Source organism: Mastigoproctus giganteus, chromosome 7, assembly GCF_048544385.1.
Source record: "Mastigoproctus giganteus isolate SK-2022 chromosome 7, ASM4854438v1, whole genome shotgun sequence".
In the NCBI taxonomy this organism is placed as follows: domain Eukaryota; kingdom Metazoa; phylum Arthropoda; class Arachnida; order Uropygi; family Thelyphonidae; genus Mastigoproctus; species Mastigoproctus giganteus.
In genome coordinates, this window is record NC_143581.1 from 7564079 (window position 1) to 7588878 (window position 24800).

Genomic DNA, 24800 nt, shown 5'->3' on the forward strand with positions numbered 1-24800 from the left:
CTAACAGATTATTAGACAGGTTCAGTAAAACAGCAGGTTCAGTTAGAGCCATCGTAATAAATGATGACCTAGATGTCTTTAGCTAGGTATCCGGAACACTCACCTTTATACATAAATTAAAACTGTCTGTTTAAGCGGAACTGTACATGTAATGTATCTTCCCATACTTTACACATCCTTGAGGATTGCAAACAGCAGATGAAAATTCTGTTTTACTATTTGTAAATACTGAAATTTCTGAATAAATAATTTATCAGCCACTTCACATCCATTAGTTTTATCCTAGACATTTAATTAGTTCTAATCTAGAAATCAGTCAGTGAAAAATTAGAACTACAAACGAAAGATGAGAACAGATGAGACTGTAAAAGTTGATATGTGAAAAAGTGGTCAAAAATATGAGAAAATAAAAATGACAAAACAGCACTGTACATCTACTTACTCCATCTTCTCCAAAATTTTCATATAATACCTTGGCTTCAAGTTCCATATGTATTAAACGTCTCTTAGTGGAATACTTCAAAACAAGTGTTCATTTAAAATTTTTATAAATTTTAGCAGCAATTCTTGATATGCCATTTACCATTTGTACTGAGATATTCTATTGTATTTTAAATTGGAATAAATATATTATTCAGAAGTTGACATTCTTAACTTATGCATATTACATTAAATAAAGGCTGATTATCAATTATATTAAGCATAAAATTTGTTTCTTCTAGGTAACATTTTACTTTCTTTTTAATCAAATAATTTGATATAAGCTCCACTGTGCATCCAGATGAATGGCTTTGATATCCTCTGTTCCTTGTTGCTGTTCTCTTCTGAGAATACCCCCCCTCTCGATTCATGTGAAGATAGTGCCATAAGGCACTATTTCTATGTACTTGGCAATCACAATTCAGTATTCTGAATTCACACGTGTGAATATCACTTCTGTCCTGATAACACACTGTATGTTGTCCATATCAACCACACAATTAATAATTTTTCACTGCTTTTTAAATTTTCTGCCCAACTGAACACAGGACAGTACGGACACTGGTAGGAACCACAAACTTGACAAATACTGAGTACATACAAGTTGTAGACATCAAGCATGGTTTCATTAAACCTCTCTGCAATAAAATAAAAAATAATATTAAAGGATTTTATCAGACTGCTCACAAGTTTTGCTCATTTTTTTTTTATTCTTAAATTACTTTTTAAAAACAATTTCCTTCAATATTTTCAGTAAATAAAGTTTTGCTTTATAAAATCTTTATTAACATTCCCATTTCTTCCATCAAAATCATGTGTTAACTTTCATTTCTATATTATCACAGTAAAGCTACATTAAAGTTTCCCTACTTAGTATCCCTCCCACCACTACCTCATTTTTTTTCCTTTTCTGGTTTTTATGAAAAGCCAAAATAAACAACGCATCAATAAAATTGGAGAACTGATTCGTGCTGATTTTTATTGTACAAGTGTTAGCGCTGGCTTGATTTTTGGTACTGGCTATGTTTGCAAGATGTTTGCAATGTGTGCCCATGCATGTACATGCAAAGAGAGATAGCCCAATGACTGTGACTATTTCTGGAAAATTGTTGATAAAAAAAACATGATGTACAAGTAAGGCTCTCACACACCCTAATTCCAATATCAAAACTAATATTCTCTCTTAAAAAATGAATATTGGGTCATTAATAAAAGATTGATAAAACAAACTGCTTTCATATTTTAACTTTCATTCTTGTTACTGGTGACTTTTATAATATGATTGTAAGTTCACTTGAAAGATGATACAGTTCGTGTACTGCAATGAATGGTTTTAAAGACAGAAGCATGAAATTGACTACACTAAATATCAGCTCCCAGGGATGGCAATAAAGAATAGTATCATTGGGACCCTTTCAATATAGCAGGGGAGGATTAGCATTTTTGTGTTTGACTCTGGGCATTTTAAAGTCTTAATACAGCCAAGTATCAGGACTTTTTGAATGCCCTTGTACTGTTCATGTTGCTATTTATGATATGGTTGACATGACATATCACAGATAACAAAAAGAAAAGATTAAATAGAAATTCTATTTAATAAATATATGCTGGTTAAGAGAGCAAATTTTTATGGCTGAATACAATAAAAACTGTAATAATAAGAAAAAACACAAAATTGTAATAAGAAATTGCACCCAACTAGTAGGTGATAGCAGAAGGTCCCACATGAAAAGATTGGTATTAGTATTGGGTAGTGGCAAATGATGCAAGAAAGCTAACACTGCTCAGAAAATATTCTTACACTCTTTCTATTTATCCCATCCCTGTAAAAGTAGTCTTTCCTGTTAACAAGCACAGACCATTTTGAGCCTTGCAAAATCTCTCCAGGGTTGAATTGATTGACAAGGATCTCATCATATACTCCTTCCTATTGGATCTCAGCAAAATTGCAGACAGTTTCAAATTTAACTCTAAATTGCAACTTTTTTTTCAGCATGGCCCTGTATGCATTAAGCAAGTCTGCAGACCTCCTATGCTTAATGTCATTAGTGCCAACGTGTACAACAATATCATTTTTTAACAGCATAAAAGGCAATATCTGCTCAACAACATCATTAACTCCCTGGCAAACAAACCCTGGTCCTACTCTATCGATCTTTCTTGCACAATATATATCCTGTTTCTCTGACAATAGCTATCTCCTGTGGGTCCAGAAAATTCTGGTTTGGGGTTGCCACTGTGTTGCCCGATGTGCAAGTGCAAGCTCTGGCACTGAGAGGGGCAGCTGAGAGTTTTATGGGTTTCCCAACTTAATTCCTTCAAGGACATCCTTCCTGTTCTTCAAGCTCTCATAAATACCCATCAGAATGCTGAGTTGATGCTTAATATCCTTGCACACTTTACATAGAACATATGCAAAGACATCCCCTTGGCTGTATAATCTCCCATTCTAGAGAAATCTGGAAACATCAAACAAGCAATATATTTCGCGAGGCCATGATATGGATGACAACCGCTCTCCCCCCAGTTCTCTCTCGAGCTTTTCCCCAAGACCATAGCTTTTCTGCTAAGGTTTCAGGCATGATTTCCTCTAAAATTCAATTTAATTGAGAATACTACACTAATGCAATATACTTAAATGTAATAATAACACTTTAGACCCTTTATGCATAAAATAACACTTTATGCAGCAATAATACATATGTGCTATTAAGTTTATGTTATTAAATATATTTTATATCAAGTTTATGTTATATATATTATTACTCCATCAAGTTTACGCTATACGTATTATCTTATACAGTTTACCTTATACTATTATGCTTGTAAAGTTATTAATATGGTATAAGTAGCAATATAACATGTTCCCCTTTCACTGTGGATACTACCTTACATACTTAACACCGGGCGCCTTCGTAGCCAGGTGGGAAGGAGCAGCAGTGCGTAGCACACGCTTCTTGATTAGACCGGGGTTCGAGCCTGTCACCACCAAATACGGAGGATGCGGAAAGGTCAGGAAATGACCACCGCATATCCCGGAGCAATATGGCCTTAGTTGCTAATGCTCCTAAAAACCAAACAAACAACAACAACAACAACATACTTAACAAGTTTCATTCACAAGAAATAAATACAAAAATATTTTTCCATACATTTGGATACCATTGTACAGAGCAAAGATAATTTTTTCACTACTAACCTGGGGCATAATAATCGTAAACTCTTGCAGCAATCCACCGAGTCATATTAGCAACAGGATACCACCTTTCCATGGTAAAAGATATACAAATTGGTGTTGTGTCCAGCTACAAAGAGGAAACAGACATTTTTGAAATAATGAAACTGAAAACATTTTTGCACAATCTTGAAGTTATTATTATTAAATAACACAATTTTTTTAAATATGTAATGCATGTAAAGTACTGAGCTTCCTTTTTTTTTTTTGACAAGTACCAGATGGTAAATGAGCTTGCCTACAAGTGTCTACTAAGAAGCAAATTTCATATATGAATCTGCAATTATGACTTATTACAGGAAGTTTTTTGATATCTACAGGGGATCCTTATTATCAAAGGATAATTGGTTCCAGAAAATTTCATTTAAAATGAATCCACTTAAAACGGGGACCAAATTTTTGTAATGTTTATTATGTACTTGTACATAGTAAAAAATTGATAAAGGAACTGAAAAATGAGAAAATTATTTTATTAGACATTTTTTATTATCACGGAGTCTTATCAATGATATATAGGAATTTTGCTAGCAGGGACAGGGAGGTGATAATCCCGTTATACAAGGCAATGGTCAGGCCACACGTAGAGTACTGTGTACAGGTCTGGAGGCCTCATTTTAGGAAGGATGCAGAGTTGCTAGAATGAGTACAAAGAAGGGCAACAAGATTGGTGAGGGGAACAAAGGGGGTGCTCTTACCAAGAAAGGCTTAAGTTCTGCAAATTGCAGCAACTGGAGAGTAGGCACCTGCGAGGTGATCTGATTGAGGTATATAAGGCCTTGAATGGGTTGAGCAAGCTGAATGCTGATGGGATTCTTCATCTTGCTCAGACTAAGAACCTGAAGGGGCACAGTTTCAAATTGAGGAGAGATAGTTGTAGAATAGATGTGCAGAAATTTGCCTTTAGCCAGCGGGAAGTTGATTGGTGGAACAGGCTTCCATCTTTTGTTGTGGAAGCTAATTTAAGGCTGAGCTGGATAGGCATTTGGAACGAATGGAAGGATGAAATTGGTTTTTTTTTGGCTGATGCTGCGTAAGTTTGCTTTCTTGCATCGTATGCCAGCTGGAGTTGTGAACATTAAAATCACCAAGGAAAATTACCTCACTGTTAGCAAAGTTGGACTGGAGAAAGTCAAGTTGCAAAGAGAGGAAGTCAAAGAGCTCTAAGTGATTAGTGGAGTTGGGAGAACAGTAGAGACAAGAGATGAATTTGACACAATGAGGTAAAGAAATTTTAAGCCAGAGAAGATTGAAAAAGAGGAGATTCCAAATTACCAAGTCTCTGACAGGGAATATCAGAACGAACATATGCACAAGTACCACCTTTCAGGAGAGAGGAATCATACAGCAAATATTTTGGGCAACTGAGATGAGGAGTAGTTGAATCAACCAATAACTGAGATTCTGTCAGAAAAAGTATATGAAGTTTGGCAGACTGCAAGTGGAAATGGACATCACTGAGATTAGAACTGAGACAACGTATATTTGTGAAATGAACTAGGAAGTACCTTGTTCTACTGCTAAGACACATCATCATAAAGTTATAACATTAGAAGGAAGGACCATTTTATTCTAACTTTTTCATGGAATGAATCAATTTTTTATTACATCAAAAAGGCTCAGAATAAAATTAGGGGTAAGTGTTCATTTTCTACTGCTGTTTCACTACTAAAGTTGCATGTACGATATGCCATGATACTATATTTGAAGAAATTAAAAGTACATTTAAGTTTGCCAGAATGACTTTCCATTTTTATCATTTCTTTAAATATTTCCTGATTATGAGGGGAGGATATCCCTATCTCTTGTGATCAGCTAGGGATATCTGTAATATGTTCCATATTGCATACTTACATAATCAAAATAGAAGGCAACTTTTCTTTCTGAGTAACGAGCCTCTCGTAGATTGCGAGCTCTTCGAGACTGTACATAACTATCCAAATTCTGCTGCTGTACAACATAGCCTGTTGGGATATCGACCTCTACAACAGCCATACCACTTGATAAACTTTCTTCTGTATAAATCCAACTAGAAAAAGTAAATTGCATCCTAAAATAAAACAGACTAACAACATCTATTACAACTACTTTCTATTGATTTGAACTTAATAAAAATATGAATCTCAAATTAAAAAAAAAAAATACAGATATGTTCCCTTATATGTATATTCTATAGATGGAGATGGCCATGGTATATTTTAAGGTTAGTTGGTATGTTATTTATCTTAACATCGGTGGTGTATCAAGACATCCTTTGATATTTGGCTGTGATAGCAATCAGTGATTGAAATAAAATCCCTTTTTGGAGTTCAAAAGTGCTGGTGTCCCTTGAAGGGATAGTGCTTGTGGGCTTTCTGTTTTCATTTGTTATAATTTTGTGTTATTATTTAAGTAGCACTCCTTCTTTGGAGAGTGTGGCTGTGTGTTGCTTTGGTTGAGGAGCCATATATTCATTCCTCTGGGGGAGGAGGAGGTTGCTTCAGTTCTTTAATTTAATTCTGGATATTTACTTAATTTTGTTTTAATGGTGGTTAGTATTAGTAGTGGCAAATAATGCAAGAAAGCAAGCACTTATACAACATCAACAAAAAAAAAAAACCCACTTCCATTTCACCAATCCATTCCTTCAAATAGTTTATCTACTTCTTCCTTGAATTTATTTCAGCTATCTACTTCCATCTGTTTGTTGCAGAACAGTGTAGTTTGAGCAAGAGGAAGAATCCCATCAGCATCGAGCTTGCTCAATCCATTCAAAACCTCAAACATCTCAATCAGATTACCTTGCAGGTGCATTGATGCATAACAGCACCTTGCATTACCCACAGCATTAACTAATTTGTTATATTTATATTGTGGTTTAAATATTTTCTAATTTCAATTCAATAGTAATATAACTGTTTTCATTTTCCATTATAACTGTAAAGCGGAAAACCTAAAATTTCTCATTTCATAATGCATCTTTTGATATTAAAATAGAAATGAGTTTTGTTTTTATATTTGTTATGTTTCACATTTTCCCAGAAACAATGCTGCATTGATTTGCCATGACAACATATCTGGTTCATGAAATTGAAGTGTCATTAACCTCATGAACTATGCTCATATTATGATATTAGGCCTGACGTAGCCGAGTGGTCAGGAGCGAGAGTGCATAGCATGCGTTCTTTTAGTAGACCAGGGTTCAAGCCCGTGGCTACTAAATACGATAAATATATTTGTATTGACAATTTACTGTAAACTCTACTGACTTGGTTTCGTGCCGGAGTATAAACAGGAAATTTATTTATATAATAAGACCAGTTTGCATCTACTTATTAAAATCCATCAATCATAGCAATACAAATCCAAAGTGATTTATTTGTATGGTTGCATAAAAAAAATTTAAATATTATTTATTCTCTTAAAAAGAAACCTTTTTGATCAAAACACATTTCTTACAAGCTACAGCATCTTGACATTATTTTTTGCAGATTGTGAAGTTAGTTTTAAACTGAAAAGGTATCAAACATTATAAAAGTTATCACATTAATAAATTAATGTGACAAGTTACTATTAAATATTAAAAATTAATAAACCTTTTGTTTTATTCAGGTATTTTTAATCGAATTTATAAATTTCTAGTTTAGATAAAGTGCATCCAAATTTCATCTCTTTCAAGGCAATTTGTGATTTTCCATGTCACAAAAAGAAGCATTTTAATTATATATATATACAGTATATATATATATATATATATGTATTTAATCTTTAATGAAATAATGGAATAGTAGTAAAAGGAAGAGTGGTATGCCTCATAATCATTATTTCATTTTATTCTATTTTATTATTTTATTGCTAATTATATGTTTATTTCTAAGGGTATAATGAAGTAAACTAGCACAGGCTATCTTAGTCTTTATAGGTTATTTTTATACTAAAGTTTAGTATAAACTTTTAGTACTTTTATAATAAAGTTTTATCATACATCTGCTCTTATGGGTCTATACCTTCACTTTGAGCACCTATATGGTACAAATTGCACTCACTCTTACAGTAGTAATTTTATATTTATATATATATATATATATATATATAGATGAAATCAGAAAGAATTAATACAAAATATGAAAAGATGGAGCAGTATTAAACACAAGGTGCTGAGCCTAATAGAAGAAGAAAAGTAAGAAAAAGAAAAGAATGAGAAATAAAGAGAAAAAGAATATTAAGAATCTAAAAAATATATATATATATAATTATATCAAATTAAAGACTGAATCAATGAGCCAATTAAACATAGAGAAACTGAGGGTGGGAAAATGGTAAATTAAGGTAAAAAAAAAAAAAAAAAAGGCTTGATGCAAACTAAAGAAAGTTGGTACATATAGATCAGGCATTTCATCAGGGGAACTACACCTGATCATGTACCAAAACACTGCATTTCTATACAAACTTATGGTAATGGAGACAAGATTAAAAATAATAGAGAGAAAAAAAAGGGGAAAAGGGGAGGGGAGATAAATATAGAACCTCCAAAAATATAAGTAAGGTACCCCAATGCAGTGTATGTAATTAAGTTACGGAAATTAAATTAAAGTCTAAAGGAATTGAAAAAAAAAAAAAAAACAACAACAGAATAATAAACAACCTTGAATTCATGTACATAACTTGAGAATATATAATGTAAAGGCAAAGGAAAATAAAACAGAGCACGGGAAGGGAAAAAGTAGTAAAAATAAAAAAAGAGGTGAAAATTGCAAAGAATAAGGAAAGCAAGAACTTCTGAATCACCCGATGGATAGAAAAACAAAGGTAAAAAGTAGAAAGATAGCAAAGAAAAAGCTGGGTATGTAAAAAATGTTCAGAAAAGGTGAATTTGGAGATCGAAAATGTATTAAGTGTGACAGGCAGTAGTATAGAAACAGGAAATAAAGCAGGGTAAGAGAAGGATAAAGGTAATAAAGGCAAAGGAGGCAAAAATAGCAGAGAATAAGAATGTCCAAATCACTCTTGTATTACACAAATAGATCATTCAATTTGACACAAATAGATTACAGTAATACCCCGACTTACGCTACCCCGACTTACGCTAACTCGGAGTTACGCGGTTCTTGATTTTTTCGTTTGGCAACGCTGCCGCCCACTATCTTCAAGGTCGTTTTTCATATGTTATCGATATACGGTGCGACGGCGGAGAATGAGAGCGAAAGATGAACAAAATTCAACTTTGCTGCTTTTATGTTTTTTATATCAGTGAAGGGGAAACACATTTCACCATAATAACGTAAAAACCAACACAATTCCAACTATCGGTATAATCGCAAATGCAATTAGATCGAGTTTACTACCAGTTTATAACAGATTTCACTAGCAGAAACGCAACTGGATTTTTATTGTTTTATGGTAGTAACCCCTAGAAATGTGAGGTGTTAATAGTGTATCTCTGCCTTTATGGTGTTGTTTATTCAGTTGCTACATGCGCGCAGCTTTGTTTATGCGTATCAAGCGTGCCTCCTCGTTTTGTAATTGTGCTTTATTCCCTAAAAATGAGTAAAATACTTAAAAGGTATGAAAAGGAAGCGTCTTGGTGAAGACACTGCAGATTCAGAGAGAAAAAGAAAAGCAATTATCGATAAACAGAGGCGGACTGGATCAAAAATTCTTACCCGGGAAAATTTATAGTGGCCTCATACTATGGTTTATGGCCAAAATCACACTGGCCCACCGGGGTTTCCCCGGTAAGGCTTATGGCCAGTCCGCCTCTGTCGAGAGAACAAATATGAAATTGTGAAACGCTTTGAGCAAAATGAAAGACCATGTGATATTGCACGTGCTACAGGCCTAAATGAAGCAACGGCGAAAAGCACATGACAATTGCAAACTTGACAGGTTGAAAATTGAAAAGGGCTCAATTGTCAAGGGCTTAAAAATTTTAGAAAACATAGACTCCAACGTAGAACGCGTTATAGCTACAAAGCAAGGAATAAAAAAAATTATTAGCTTGCTACGAAGAAATTCTGCGTGAAAAAAAGAACGCGCTGTGTCGTCAGACGAATTTGTTAGATTTTATGAAGCCATCGACATCGAAATAACTTTTTAACGTAAGTAATTTGTTTTTTAATACATATTTTGTATTAATATGTATAAAGAACTGCAATTTTATTAATATTTTTTTTCTAAACTAGTGTTTATGTTAGTCCTTGGTCCCAATTAAGCAAAATTTATATGTATTTATATGCAAAGTTGTACCCCGACTTACGCGAATTCGACTTATGCGATTTTCGTCGGACCCACCTATCGCGTAACTTCAGGGTATTACTGTATTCATTCAAGTAAATACACACCTCTCTAAGAGGTGTGTAAATACACAACCTCTTAGAGAGGGCCTTGGCTGAGAGAGTGTTAGTTGAAGGAGTAACTAATACCACTAGCCTGTGAAATGTTTCAAGGTTAAAAAATATGGCCAAAAATAAAAAAATATATATAGTAAAGTGAAAATGATGAAAATCAGATAACAATTAAATACCTGTCATTCGTTATGTTTCATCAAGGTAGGCATAATTGTATCACTAAGAAAGGTATAAATGTTTCATCAAGATAGGCATAAAAGAAGAACTAGTGCCCTCTGTAGCTATTATTGTTATATAGAAATGAGTTGAGCTATCGAATAGAAATACAAAATGAATGCGAAAGGCTGATTGGTGAAAAAAAAAATTCTGAAGAAATGAGAAAGAGCAACATGCCATAGACGATAAGAAGAATATAAAATTACCATTTCAATTGTAAATGATTATTAAAAGTAAAAATGAAAATAGACTTAGAGTGAAAAAGCATAGATATCGTTCAGAGAGAATTCATATAATGTGTTCACTTTCAAAGTAATGGAACTACCACCATTGAAATATACATCTGTACGTCTATACAAGTATCAAGTTAGCACTAACCAAAATGAAACATAATAAATCCAAATTTTTGTTTGATAAATGACAACATATTTTTTATATCGTAATTAATAAAGTTAATTGGAACATTGTTATTGAGCAATTTAGTACAAAGGCCATTTAAGGCATTGGTAAAAAGTGTTTGATTACTGCTTAAATTTGCAAGCGGAATAATCTGTGTACAGATAATGTCTTTATGCACTTTAATAGAAATATTAGAATTCCAATTAGTTAGGTAAATAATGTTAAAATTGAGTTTACTTCTTTTGCAAATAATTCTAAATTATGATGAAGAGGGGGACTATTTAATGTAATACTTAAATCAAGAAAATTAGCGTATCGATTACCATTGTTTTCTTTATTCAAAGTAAGTTCGATTGGGTATACAGTTTTAGCAATATGCTCAAAATGAACATTCAAAACAAGCATATCGTCGACATAGCGAAAAGCATAGAAATTATGGTTTGGGTTATTATGAGTATATAAATCTTCATAATAATGTAAAAATAAATTAGAAACTATGCTTGACATTTGTGAGCCCATGGTTTCGCAAAAATAAGAGTAGGAGTGTGTTATAGGCCTAATGACTTGAATGAGTACAATGAACAATTGTACAAAGAAACAGAGTGGGCTAGTAAATCAAAATGTCTTATAATGGGGGATTTTTTAACTTCCCAGATATTGACTGGAACTTGTGGTTTGGTCACTCACACACTAGTAAGACTTTTGTGGATTTATTGGATGATTGTTTTCTGCAGCAGCATGTTCGAGAGGCAACCAGAGAGGGTAATACTCTTGATCTGGTTATCAGCAGTGATCATTCGTGTATTAAGAATTTGCAGAAAAAGGAACCACTAGTTGGCAGTGATCACAGTGTACTGATGTGGGATTTACTTAAAGATATAATTACCATCAGGGGTAAAGGAAAGGGCTTTTATAAAGGTGAGTACAGTGGTCTCAGACAGTTTTTAAATTCTGTACAGTGGGATCAACTGACGATGTTACCAACAGTAAATTCTAAGTGGGAAGCATTCAAGGAATTAATCGTGGAAGCTACTAAAAGTTTCATACCCATTAAGAAATATTGTTCAAGGTTTAGGCCTAAACTCGTGACAGAGAAGAAAAATGCATGGGATGCATATAAATTATCAAGCGACTCAGAAGCCTATGGCAGATATAAGCTAGTCTGTAATCAGGTCACAGCGCAACTGCACTAGTGACCACCCAGGAGGGTTATTATTACTATTTGGTTTTTAGGAGCATTAGCAACTAGGGACATATTGCTCCGGGGATATGCGGTGGTCATTTCCTGACCTTTCCCCATCCTCTGTATTTGGTGGGCACGGGCTCGAACGCCGGTCTAATCAAGAAGCGTATGCTACGGACTGCTGCTCTTGCCCACCTGGCTACGGAGGCGCCACGCAGGAAGGAAGAAAACGCCAACGCATGAAATGGAGCATTGAAATGAATACGTACATCATGCAAGCATATTATGAAATAACCAGGCTAGAGATCGATATGATAATATACATATTACGACTACATACCAAGTGGTTGGAACGATACCCGGATATTCAGGTCACCGAATATCTGGGTACAGAGGTGATTGTCCCTCTGTATAAGGCAATGGTCAGGCCATGCCTTGAGTACTGCGTACAGGTCGGGAGGCCTCATTTTAGGAAGGATGTAGATTTGCTTGAGCGTGTACAGAGAAGGGCAACAAGATTGGTGAGGGGAATGAAGGGATCCTCGTACCAAGAGAGGCTTAAGTTCTGCAAATTGCAGTGGCTGGAGACTAGGCACCTGCGTGGTGATCTGATTGAGGTGTATAAGGCCTTGAATGGGTTGAGCACGCTGAATTCTGATGGGATCCTTCCACTTGTTCAGATTACGAACCTCAGGGGGCATAAATTCAAATTAAGAAAAGACAGATGTAGAATAGATGTGCGGAAATTTGCCTTTAGCCAGAGGGTGGTTAATTGCTGGAACAAATTTCCATCTGTCGTTGTGGAAGTTGATAGGTTAAATAAATTTAAGGAGGAACTGGACAGGCATTTGGAGGGAATGGTGTGATTTTTTTTTTTTTTTTTTTTTTTGGCTGATGCTGCATAAGCTTATACACTTGCTTTCTTGCATCACATGCCACTACTGCTACTAAACAGCGATTAGCAGACCAATGAAGGACCATCGTCACGAAGAACCTAATAGCTCCTGCCATCTTGGAAAAAATCAAGCAGGATGTCACCGATCAACTACAAAGCACAAAGAATATGGTCAATATGGAACCAGTGGAGGAACATCATACCATGGAACAAGAGGAGGAACAGCAAGAAGAAATACAACCCAGAGTAGCTGAAGTGGAAAGAGACGAAGTCATGATATCCAGAATAGAAGACGAGTGGAAGAAGGCCCTAACAGAATTCGAAGGAATGGACCCCACAGGAACCCACATGATACCTAAGCAGAGGCCAAATAAAATTCTGTGGAGAGTAACAGACCACCTCAATCAGCAAATAATGACACATTACCTTGACAACAATGGTGCAATGCTGGAGGCTATCCACACAGCTGTATACTGTGCTGCCATAGCAGCTACTAAGATTAATGGAAAATAAACGAGAGAGATCAGCAGCAGAAGAACCGAAAACTGAAGGAACCGCCAGCTTGGGAAAGAAGACTTCAGCAGAAGATAGAAGAATTAAGAGTCAAGATAGGTCAGTTCACCCAGTACCAACAGGGTAAAAGAAATAAGAAACTGATTGGAAAGGTGAAGACCAAAAATCAGAGAATAGGAGAATACTTGGACAAACTGAAGCAGAACCTCCTCACACTCAGCAAGAGACTACGCAGATACATTGAGAGCTCCCAGAGGAAAATAAACAACCGAATCTTCGATGAGGAACAAAGAATCTTCTACAGGAAACTGGCTGAAGATGAGAAAGCAGGAAATGGACCACCCGAGCAGAAGACGATTGAGGAGTTCTGGGGAAATATCTGGAGCAGTGAAATAAGACATAACAGCAGAGCACCCTGGATAGAAGTAGAGCGGAAGAAAACCAAAGATATACAAGAGATGAGAGAGTGGGAAATTCGAGAAGAAGAAGTAAAACAGTCGATCGGGAAAACCCACAACTGGCGAACCCTAGGAATTGATAACATCCACAACTACTGGTACAAGAAGCTCACCTGCACACACAAGCACCTAGCAGAGCAGTTCACTCGAATGATAAGGCACCCGGAGACAATCCCGAAGTTTCTCACAGAAGGAGTCACATATCTGAAGCCTAAAGACAAAGATACAAGAAACCCGGTGAAATACAGGCCAATCACCTGCCTCCCAACGATGTACAAGATCCTGACCAGCTGCATAACCAAGAAAATATCAGACCACTTAAAAAGTCAGAACATAATGGCCGAAGAGCAGAAAGGATGCAAGAGGAGGAGCAAAGGATGCAAGGAGCAATTAACCATAGATGCCGCAGTTATGGAGCAAGCCTACAAGAAGCACCGCAACTTATACATGGCCTACATCGATTACCGCAAAGGCCTTCGACTCTGTACCTCATAGCTGGCTAATAGAGACCCTGAAGATCTACAAGGTCAATCCGATAGTGACAAACTTCCTAGGAGCAACAATGGCGAAATGGAGTACCACCATTAAGGTCGAGAACATCACACCCAGGCCAATCACTATTAGAAGAGGAATCTTTCAGGGAGATGCCCTGAGACCACTGTGGTTCTGTCTAGCACTCAACCCACTATCCACCATGCTTAACGGCAGCAAGTATGGATATAATCTCAAAGAAGGAAGAAAGAACCTGTACACCCTCACCCACCTGATGTACATGGATGACATCAAGCTCTATGCGGCAACCGAGAAGCAACTCCAGAAACTACTCCGGATCACCAAAGAATTCAGCAAGGACATCAGGATGGAATTTGGTCTAGACAAATGCAAGACCCACACACTGCACCAGGGAAAATTAGTTGGCCGAAACTACCAGCTGCTGACTGGTAAAGAGATCGAAGCTATGACAGAAGGAGAGACCTACAAATACTTAGGGATGATGCAGGCTCAGCAGTTAGAGCACAAGGAAATCAAGAAGTGCCTGACCGAAAAATATCATCAGAGACTCAGAAGCCTGCTGAAAGCAAAATTGAATGGAGGGAACACAGTTAAAGCCATAAATATCTATGCAGCTCCAGTACTAACATATACCTTCAGTGTCATAGATTGGACTAACACCGAGCTAGAAGATATCATGCGAAAGACAAGGACAATGATGACCAAGAGCGGCCAACACCACCCAAAATCAGCAGTGGAGAGACTAACAATAGCTCGGAAAGAGGTAGGAAGGGGCATGATAGACCTGATAGAGCAACAGAAAACAGCTACAGTTAACCTGAAGGATTACTTCGAGAACAACACAGCACCACTCCACCAGGCCATAAGGAAGATAGATAAGTGGTATACCCACTCAACCTAAGCGAGGAACCCCCACTCACCCAGACGGCACATGAAACAAAGTTAGAAAGATGGGCAAAGAAGACACTCCATGGCAGACACTACAATGACCTCCATCAAGATCACATCGACACCACTGCTTCCAATGCATGGCTCACAAGTGGGATGCTTTTCCCTGAGACTGAAGGATTCATGCTGGCCATCCAAGACCTGGTAACCAACACCAGAAACTATAGAAAATACATCGCAAAAGAGCCCTGAATGTCAGATGACATATGTCGACGATGCCACCTGGCCTCAGAAACGATCCAACACATCACCGCAGTGTGCAAGGTAATCACCCAGATTGAGTACACTCAGAGACACGACCAGGTAGCCAGGATAATACATCAGAAGCTAGCGAGGAAATACCAGCTGACCAAAGAAAGCGTACCATACTACAAGTACAAACCCCAGGCAGTACTAGAGACCCGAACCCACAAGCTGTACTGGGATCGCGCAATAATAACGGATAAGACCATCCCTCACAACAGACCGGACATAATCCTTGTGGACAAGATGGAAAAGGCTACCTACCTGATTGACACAGCGGTGCCCAACACTAGCAATGTCAAGAAAACGAATGAGGAAAAAATTAGGAAGTACACGAACCTGAGATGTGGCATATGCAACAAGTATCAACCATCCCAATCATTGTGTCAACCACTGATATGGTACCAAAGACTACATAGCAGCCTAGCGGCAATAGGTCTCCCAGAGAACACCTACAAAGGAACACCAGAAAGTTGCAATCCTGAACACCTGTAGGATAGTCAGAGATTTCCTCGACCGACAGTAACACCAGACATTACAACCACCCTGTGTACTTGGTAGCAGTACCCGTCATGGAGTGGAATCCCCCAATCAGGGAGAAATAATATAAGTGCAACAACAATAATAATAATAAGGTCGTCAAAGGGTTTGATGACCTTATTTCCCTTATTTTGATGACCTTCCCACCCTCAGTTTGATGCTCACTATTTTTCTTTAATAATTAATCATATATTTCTGCTTTCTCTTTCAGTTTCTCGACGTTTAATTAGCTCATTGATTCAGCCTTTAATTTTATATAGTTTTATAATTTTTTTTTTTTTTTTTTTTTTTTTTAGGTTCCTGATATTCTTTTTCTCTTTATTTCTCATTCTTTTCTTTTTCTTACTTTTATTCTTCTATTAGGCTTGGCACCATGTGTTTAATATTGCTCCCTCTTTTTTGTATTTTCTAATAATTCTTTCTGATTTCATCTATATACTTTTGTATCCTGTTTTTGCAGCTTTGTGCACTCATGTGCAATTCATGTTTTTTCTTTACATTTCCTATTCATGCATTCTACATAATTGAAGTTTTAGCTTTCTGCAGCATTACGTGTTGCTATTCTTAAATATACTTCCACCTTTACTTTTTCTTTTTACTTCTATTGTGGTTATACCTTCAGATGGTTTTGTCTCTAACACAACTTGCCCTATTTAATTTATCTTATTTTACATGAACACAGTCCTATTGAATAATATGGTGAGTCAGCACTGTGTTACCTCTAGTTTATCTAGAAAACGTGAAACACTACATCCCTCTCCTGAGAAGGTAGTATCAAATATTATTCATGAGAATCATACCTTTAGCTCTAACCACTTTGATTTTGAATCCACTTATAACATGCATATCTTGAACCAAAATTTACTTTTTTGTAAATGTTTAGACAAACAATGTCTTACTTGTCCTATGATTGATAACTCTGAAGCCAATTTTAATTCTGATTCTACCCCTTTCTGTAAAACCAGTAATGTCATACATTTGCTTACTTATAACATATGCAATATTAAATATGTTGGCCAAACTCCAACTCTCTCAATATTAGAATTAATGGACATAGATCCAAGAGCAAAAGCAGAAATAATAGGCAGAAATAATGATACAGATCTCGAACTTTTACACTTCCACCACCATGGTTTTAACAACGTCAAAATTAAAATCATTGCTATCATTAATGATAATATCCTTCGTGATTATTATGAAAATTTATATGTGTACACATAAGTCTTAATATCCATATGGTCTTAATAACAATTTTTTTAATAAAATCTTTTTAAGTAATGGTTGTTTAAACACTAACCATTGTATTTCCAAATTATTTCATCTTAGTCATTTTCTCAACACTACCAAGCATAGATACAAGCGTGGTAATAAAAGGTTCCGCCGCAACAGACACATTCAACATAATTTCAGGAATATTGTAAGCTCTTGGGATGACATTATTCTTGATTCAAGGGAAAGTCTTGTCTGACAAATTTTATAGGATATTAAGATGTGGTTACAAAGGAATGGGTTGCAAAAAATAATTTTGATATCATATATTTGGATTTCAGGAAAGCTTTTGACAATGTTGTGCATGAAAGACTATTGTACAAATTGGAGCAGAATGGTATTAAGGGTAAGTTGCTACAATGAATAAAAGGATGGTTGAGTGGGAGAAGACAGAGAGTGGTAATCAATGAGTGCTGCTCTTTGTGGACTAATGTTATTAGTTGAGTCCCACAGGGTTCGGTGTTGGGTCCACTGTTGTTTTGTATATTTATCAATGATATTGATGAAGGTATATCAGGCTTAGTGTCAAAGTTTGCAGATGATACAAAGGTTGGCAAAGTTGTTAATGACAGTAATGGCAGTGTGCTACTGCAACAGGATCTAGATAATTTGGGCAGATGGGCTAAGAAGTGGCAACTGAAGTTTAACCTTGACAAATGCAAAGTACTGCATATGGGTAGAAGTAACCCCAGAGAAACGTACCAACTGTGTGGTACTACACTTAAGGTGGTAGAAAATGAAAAAGACCTGGGAGTAATTGTGCAGTCAGATATGAAGTTTTCTGAGCAATGCAGACAGGCTGCCAGGGCAGGTTATGGGGTTTTGTCAATGATATATAGGAATTTTGCTAACAGGGAAAAGGAGGTGATTGTCCCTCTGTATAAGGCAATGGTCAGGCCACGCCTTGAGTACTGTGTACAGGTATGGAGGCCTCATTTTAGGAAGGATGTAGATTTACTTGAGCGTGTACAGAGAAGGGCAACAAGACTGGTGAGGGGAATGAAGGGATTCTCTTACCAAGAGAGGCTTAAGTTCTGCAAATTGCAGTGGCTGTAGACTAGGCACCTATGCGGTGATCTGATTGAGGTGTATAAGGCCTTGAATGGGTTGAGCATGCTGAAATCTGATGGATCCTTCCACTTGTTCAGATTATGAACCTAAGGGAGCATAAATTTGAATTAAGAAAAGACAGATGTAGAATAGATGTGTGGAAATTTGCCTTTAGCCAGCGGGTGGTTAATTGCTGGAACAAACTCCCATCTGTCATTGTGGAAGTTGATAAGTTGAATAAATTTAAGGAGGAACTGGACAGGCATTTGGAGGGAATGGTGTGATTTTTTTTTTTTTTGGCTGATGCTGCATAAGCTCATACACTTGCTTTCTTGCATCACATGCCACTACTACTACTACTACTATATTAGTCTTTCTTTTCAGCATTAAGAATTCTGTACTTAAGGCCTTAACTTCTTTTATTAATAATTTTAACTTCAAGAATGTCCAGCTTAAACATGTATTTCAGGATATCTCTCTCTCTTTTTAGAATAGGTAACATCACCACGTACAGCAATGAATATTGCATCAATAAATTTGCACATAGTTGGTTTGATAAAATTCCTTGACATAATTTAATCAATAATCACAATAGTTTTCTTCTATTGAATAGCAATTTAATTTCAATATTCATCACTTTTTCATTTATGAAACTCCTATTGGACAATTCGAAAATTGTAGATTTCTTAAAGTACCATTTATAACTGACACAATATAATAGCATAGCCTTATGCTTGAAGCATAAGGCTACTTTGTAATAATCCTGTACAGTATAATATTAAAAAAAACTTTCAAAAAAAAGTTAGTTTATAGAAATTTCTAAATAAGTAGTCTAATATTTGTGCAAAAATTATTTAAAATAACAGTTTTGCAAAATTTTTTAAATTAGAAATTCAAACTGAATATTGTCAATATTTCTACCAGATTCAACGATATAGTCGAGTAGTTGGTGTCCTACAGAATAGGACATTTTAAACACATAAAAAGGTGTATATAATTAACAAAAAGAGCCTCTTTTTGGTATACCTTTTCTTAAGCACTAAGTTAGTTATCTCTTTCCAAATTCTCTAATACTTCTTTTCTTTCTATATATTTAACTAAGTAATTCCACTTGATCTAAAAGTCTCAATTCTTATACAGCCAACAGGTGTAGTGGATTAACACAGCCAGAAAATGAGTTTATTACAGATAATATAAATTACATAAAGACTCTTAGCAAGTGAAAAGCAGAATAACTTGTTATTCCTTTTAAAAATCATTTACCTTTGACAAGAATTAATGGTTATGTGAGAACTGTTGCGTCCAAAGAAACGAGGCCGAACATTTATTGAAAAAGCTTCAATTGGTGGTGGGGTTTGAAGATGAGGCCAATCTACATTGTATTGAACTGACAGCTGAACAAGAGCAACACCTGAGCCTTGAGCTTTTACTATTACAACTCCCCAAGCATTAGGAATCTGAAAATAAAAAAAATAAAATAATTACTAAAAATATTTGAAACTAAATTTTTTGTCTTGAATATAAAATAATTATATACACAAACACCATATAATTTTAAAAATGAACTTGTAATAACATAAGGAATTTGTAGGTTGGGAAGAACATTTTACAGTATTAAATGAAACTGAATATTCTGATGCATTACTACACTTATACTTCATATTTAAAAGACAATTTATAGTAAATGTCATATTTACATAAAACAAATGATATTGGAAATTATATGGACAAATCATGATGGTGTTGAATATTTATTGATGGATATTGTTCTATTATCCCATTGAGTTCTCCTAGAAATGATTTAATTCCCATGTGAAGAATAAATAATTTTAAATAAGCTGCTTTTGATTAAAATTAACAAGCTGATCATGAAAATTACAAACAGAAAGCTGTAGCATGCATAGTTTTTTGTTATCTTTTATATGAGACATACATATTCATTATGTAATTCAAAATAATAACATTATTTAAAACACAAACTTTATTCATTAAAAAACATCACATTCTTATATCAACTAAAAATATTAAGACAAAAAATATACAAAAGGGCCAAAAAATTCAAATAAAATGATTTTTTTTTTTAAAGATCTCATCTTATAGATTTGTCACTGATTTTTGCAATTTGGTAACCAGTTTTCTCTCTGATCATTCACTGTGATGGTAGACTATTCTGTTTTCTAACCTCTCCACTAATGCAGGTATTTCCCAAGGTTCAATTCTTTTCTTCTCTTCTCTTTTCTTCTTTTATATTAATAGCCTTCTTCCACTGACTACGGAAGACTAATATACAATAATCCTATCCATCATTTTGATGGTGATAGCACACCACATTTCATCTTCCAGTTCGAGAAACCTTATTTGGACATTTGAAAAGTTGAAAGCTTAACAGTTTCAACTTTTCAAATATCCACCACCAATTCCTTAAATGCCAATATCCAGGTAATTCACCAATGGAAAACTTAGTTAACTTCAATCTTTCAAAAGGAGTCTACTGCTCCTATGCTCATTTCACTGATGCTCAGATTTCTAGACAAGATCACATATCTCTATCAGGGATTACCTTCTAATCTCTCTCTCTCTCTATACACAAATATTGCTTATCAAAAATCTTATCAAAAAACTGGGTTTTCTTATTCTTAACATTACTTTTATTCTTAACAACTACCCACTCTGTACAAATCTCAAACCTACCCTACTATGGAATATTATTCTCACATGTGGAGTGGTGCTCCCAAAGCCTCTCTCAAGCTTCTTGGTTCTAATTAAGAGAGAGCAGTCAGGTTAAATAGCGACTCATCTCTTGCAAAGGCTCTCCACTCTCCACCCCATAAACATTCAGTTTCTGCTGGCCTTTTCTACAGATACTTCCACGAGCACTATTCTTCTGAATTGGAATCTGTAATTTCCCCATTCTCTTCCAAATCAGTGTGTGCTTCATCATGCTGAAAAGGCTTCTCAACAGATGAATCACCTTGTTGCATATAAGATAATCTTTTGTGTAAATAATTTATCCCAAATGACAAAAAAATAAAAGGCTTTTCCCCAGTGTAAGTGTTTAGCATCCAATGGTGACAAATACCTTCTTTCTTTTCAGCCCAATCTGGTTGGATACTAAGCTGCAGTGACCAAGGAACTGGATGTAAAAAATAATTTTGATATCATATACTTGGATTTTAGGTTTGAGCAGTGTGGCATTAAGGACAAGTTGCTGCTATGGATAAAGGGATGACTGAGTGGGAGAAGAATGGTTATCAATGGGCACTGCTCTTCGCTGAGTCCATTGATGTTTTCAATATTTATTAATGATGTTGATGAAGGAATATCAGGTTTAATGTCTAGGTTTGCAGATGATACAAAAGTTGGCAGGGTGGAAGATGACAGTAATCAGGGTGGGTTACTGCAAGAAGAGCTAGGAAAATTAAGTCAATGGGCTGATAAATGGCAGTTGAAGTTTAACATTGACAAATGTAAGGTACTGCATATGGGTACCAGTAATCCTAGATTAACAAAACAATTGTGTGGTACTACACCCAGAGGATGTTTGTTTGTTTGGTTGGTTTTTAGGAGCATTAGCAACTAAGGCCATATTGCTCCGGGATATGCGGTGGTCATTCCTTGACCTTTCCGCATTCTCCGTATTTGGTGGTGACGGGCTCGAACCGCGGTCTAATCAAGAAGCGTGTGCTGCGCACTGCTGCTCCTTCCCACCTGGCTACGGAAGCGCCTACACCCAGAGGAGTGGAAAATGAAAATGATCTGGGGAAATTTTCTGAGCAGTGCAGACAGGCTGCCAGAACAGCACATCGAGGTTCTGTCAATAATATACAGCAATTTTTCTAGCAGGGATAAGGAGCTGATTATCCCCTTGTATAAGGCCATGGTTACGCTGCATCTTGAATACTGTATACAAGTCTGGAAGCCTCATTTGAGGAAGGATGCTGATGTAATGGGTATAGGGAAGGGGAACAGGATTGGTGAAGGAATAAAAGTGTGCTTTTACCAAGAAAGCTTCAGTTCTGCAAACTGCAGCATCTTGAGACTAGGCATTTGTGGAGTAATCTGATTGAGGTGTTTAACACTGTGAATGGACATGCAGGATACATGTGCAGAAATTTGCTTTCAGTCAGCTGGTAGTTGATTGTTGGAACAAACTTTCATCTGTTATTGTGGAAGTGGGTGATGTGAATAAATTCAGGGAAGAATTATTATTTTTTTTTTTTTCTGACCGATGCGTGCTAAGTTTGCTTTTTTGCATAATTTGCTCCTACTAATAGTAATACTAAAAAGTCCTCATAGCAAATGACTCATAATTCTTCTAACTCTGTTTTTTCTAAATTCAGTAAACAATTATTGCTTTTTTTGTTTTTTTTCAAAACCACATTGTATTATAAAATTTGTATCCATAATTAGAATTAATGTAACAGAATTGATTTAAAGCGTTTTTGGCTACTGTAAAGGGATAAGTATTTTGATAATTTCACCATATTCTTCGTTAATTAACATACTACATTGTGTTTTACAAAGATATTAAATAGGTTTAGTAGCATTCGTTAGCTTCTTATTTTGAATTTAACTAGTGATTTTTGGAAGTTACGACTCCAGGAGTTGGCGACAATATTGTTGAACTAGCCGCCATATTGTAATCGATAAGAAATAGCACAACGTATATATATCCCGAAATGATAATGTAAAGTATAACGTAAAACTAGATAATGTAATATGAAGCACTGTATTAGGAATCTGTTAGCTTAGTATAGTACTATCAATTAATCAAAAATATTTATTAATCTTATTAAATTCCATTCTTAATTAAACTGTATTTAAATGGACATCATGACCCAGACTAGAGTGTGAAGCAAAGATCACAGACTAGCGAGAGTGCTGTGACTTGGGGGAGAAACGAAGGGGGTTATTCTCCAATGCATCAGTCTCAAAAAATGTGTGAAATGTGAAATGTTTGCTGAACTTTCTAAATCGGGACACGTTCTTGCCAAGGAGGATGTCTCTGTGTGTGTGTGTGTGTGCTAGATGCCTAGAGTGTCAAGAAATTAGGCACCAACTCAACATGCTGATGGGTGTCCATGAGAGCTTGAGGTGTAGAGTAAATGCCCTCAAATAAATTACTATGAGGGGCCCATCAAGCTCTCAGCTGCCCAACTCAATGGCAGAGCTGACTCCTGTGCATCAGGCAACACAGAGGCAATCTCCAAGGCAGAATGCACTGGTCCCAAAGAACTAGTTATTGTTGGCGACTCTAATGTCAGGGAGAAAGGAATATACTATGCAAGAAGGATAGGTGGAACAAGACCAGGGTATGTCTGCCAGGGGCAAAAGTTGATGATGTTGTAGAGCAGATATCATCTTTTAAGGGCACAAAAGGTGATATTGTTGCACACGTTGGAACTAATGACATTAAGAGTAAGAGATCTGCAGATTTACTCAACAAGTACAGGTCAATGTCGAAAAAAAGTCTCAAGTTAGAGTTGAATGGGAAAGTGTCTGCAATTCTGCCCAGACACAATAGGAGGGAGTATATAAGCCTTTTCGATCAATCCGGCCCTGGAGAGATTGTGCAAGGATCAAGGAGTAGAATTTTTTCCAGCCTGATCTGTGCTTGCTGACAGAAGAGACTGCTTCTACAGGGATGGGGTACACTTAAATGGAAAGAGTGCAAGAATATTTCCTGATGCTATCGAGGCAGTGTTAGGTGGGTTGGAAAAATTGCAAGCTTGAAGGGATAAACAGACTAAAAGGTTAACAGTGGCTGCAGGCAGAGGCAAAAGTGATTCTTGCACTGCTTCTATTAGAATGAGCAGCAGCCTGGAAAGCAAGGCAATGGAGATTTACAGTACTGCTGGGAGTAAAAGTGGAACAGATAAATACATGGACGGTGTTAGAGTAACTAAGAGTAGAAACGGGTGCATGTATACTTGCATGTATACCAATGCTAGGAGTATAGTTAATAAATTTGATGAGCTTGAAGTGCTAGTCAAGACATCAAAGTCAGATATTGTTGGGATATCAGAGACGTGGTGTCACACAGATATAAGCAGTGCAGAATTGGAATTTGGGGAGTTTTTTTTTTTTTTTTTTTTGTAGTTGTTGGCGCATCAGCTTCTGTGGCCATAGTGCATCTCCCAAGGTTTTCGCAGTACTTTGATCCAAGCCCGAGGCGGGATTCAAACCCGCGACCTTTGGGTTGCCAGGCAGGCACTTTACCCACCCGGCTAGCCCGGTCGGCGAATTTGGGGAGTATAATGTGTATAGAAAGGATAGACAGGATAGGAAAGGAGGAGGGGTTATTCTATTAGTTAAGAAACACAAAAATCTAAGGAAGTACATCCAACTGATGTTGGTGAACAATGCAATGTTGAGGGTGTTTGGTGTGACATAAGCACTGGGAAAGGAAAAAACGAGAGTAGTTGTGTGTTATAGGCCTAATGAATCTGATGAGTATAATGAGCAATTGTGCAGAGAAATAGAGTGGGTCAGTAAAACAGAATATCTTACTTGCATACTAGCAAGACTTTTTTGT

General features: G+C 36.1%; 1 protein-coding gene across 1 annotated transcript in view; it reads right to left on the reverse strand.

The window, feature by feature from the left end:
* Window positions 1–686: 686 nt before the first annotated feature.
* Window positions 687–24800, reverse strand: part of LOC150082463 (CD109 antigen-like) — a 424736-nt gene continuing 400622 nt past the window's right edge. The window contains exons 32-35 of the mRNA XM_090377518.1: window positions 19529–19722; window positions 5567–5741; window positions 3680–3785; window positions 687–1118 (exon numbers count right to left, since the gene is read on the reverse strand). Of these exons, the coding sequence (XP_090233644.1) occupies window positions 931–1118; window positions 3680–3785; window positions 5567–5741; window positions 19529–19722 (663 nt within the window). The 3' untranslated portion in view covers window positions 687–930. The remainder of the gene's footprint in view (window positions 1119–3679; window positions 3786–5566; window positions 5742–19528; window positions 19723–24800) is intronic.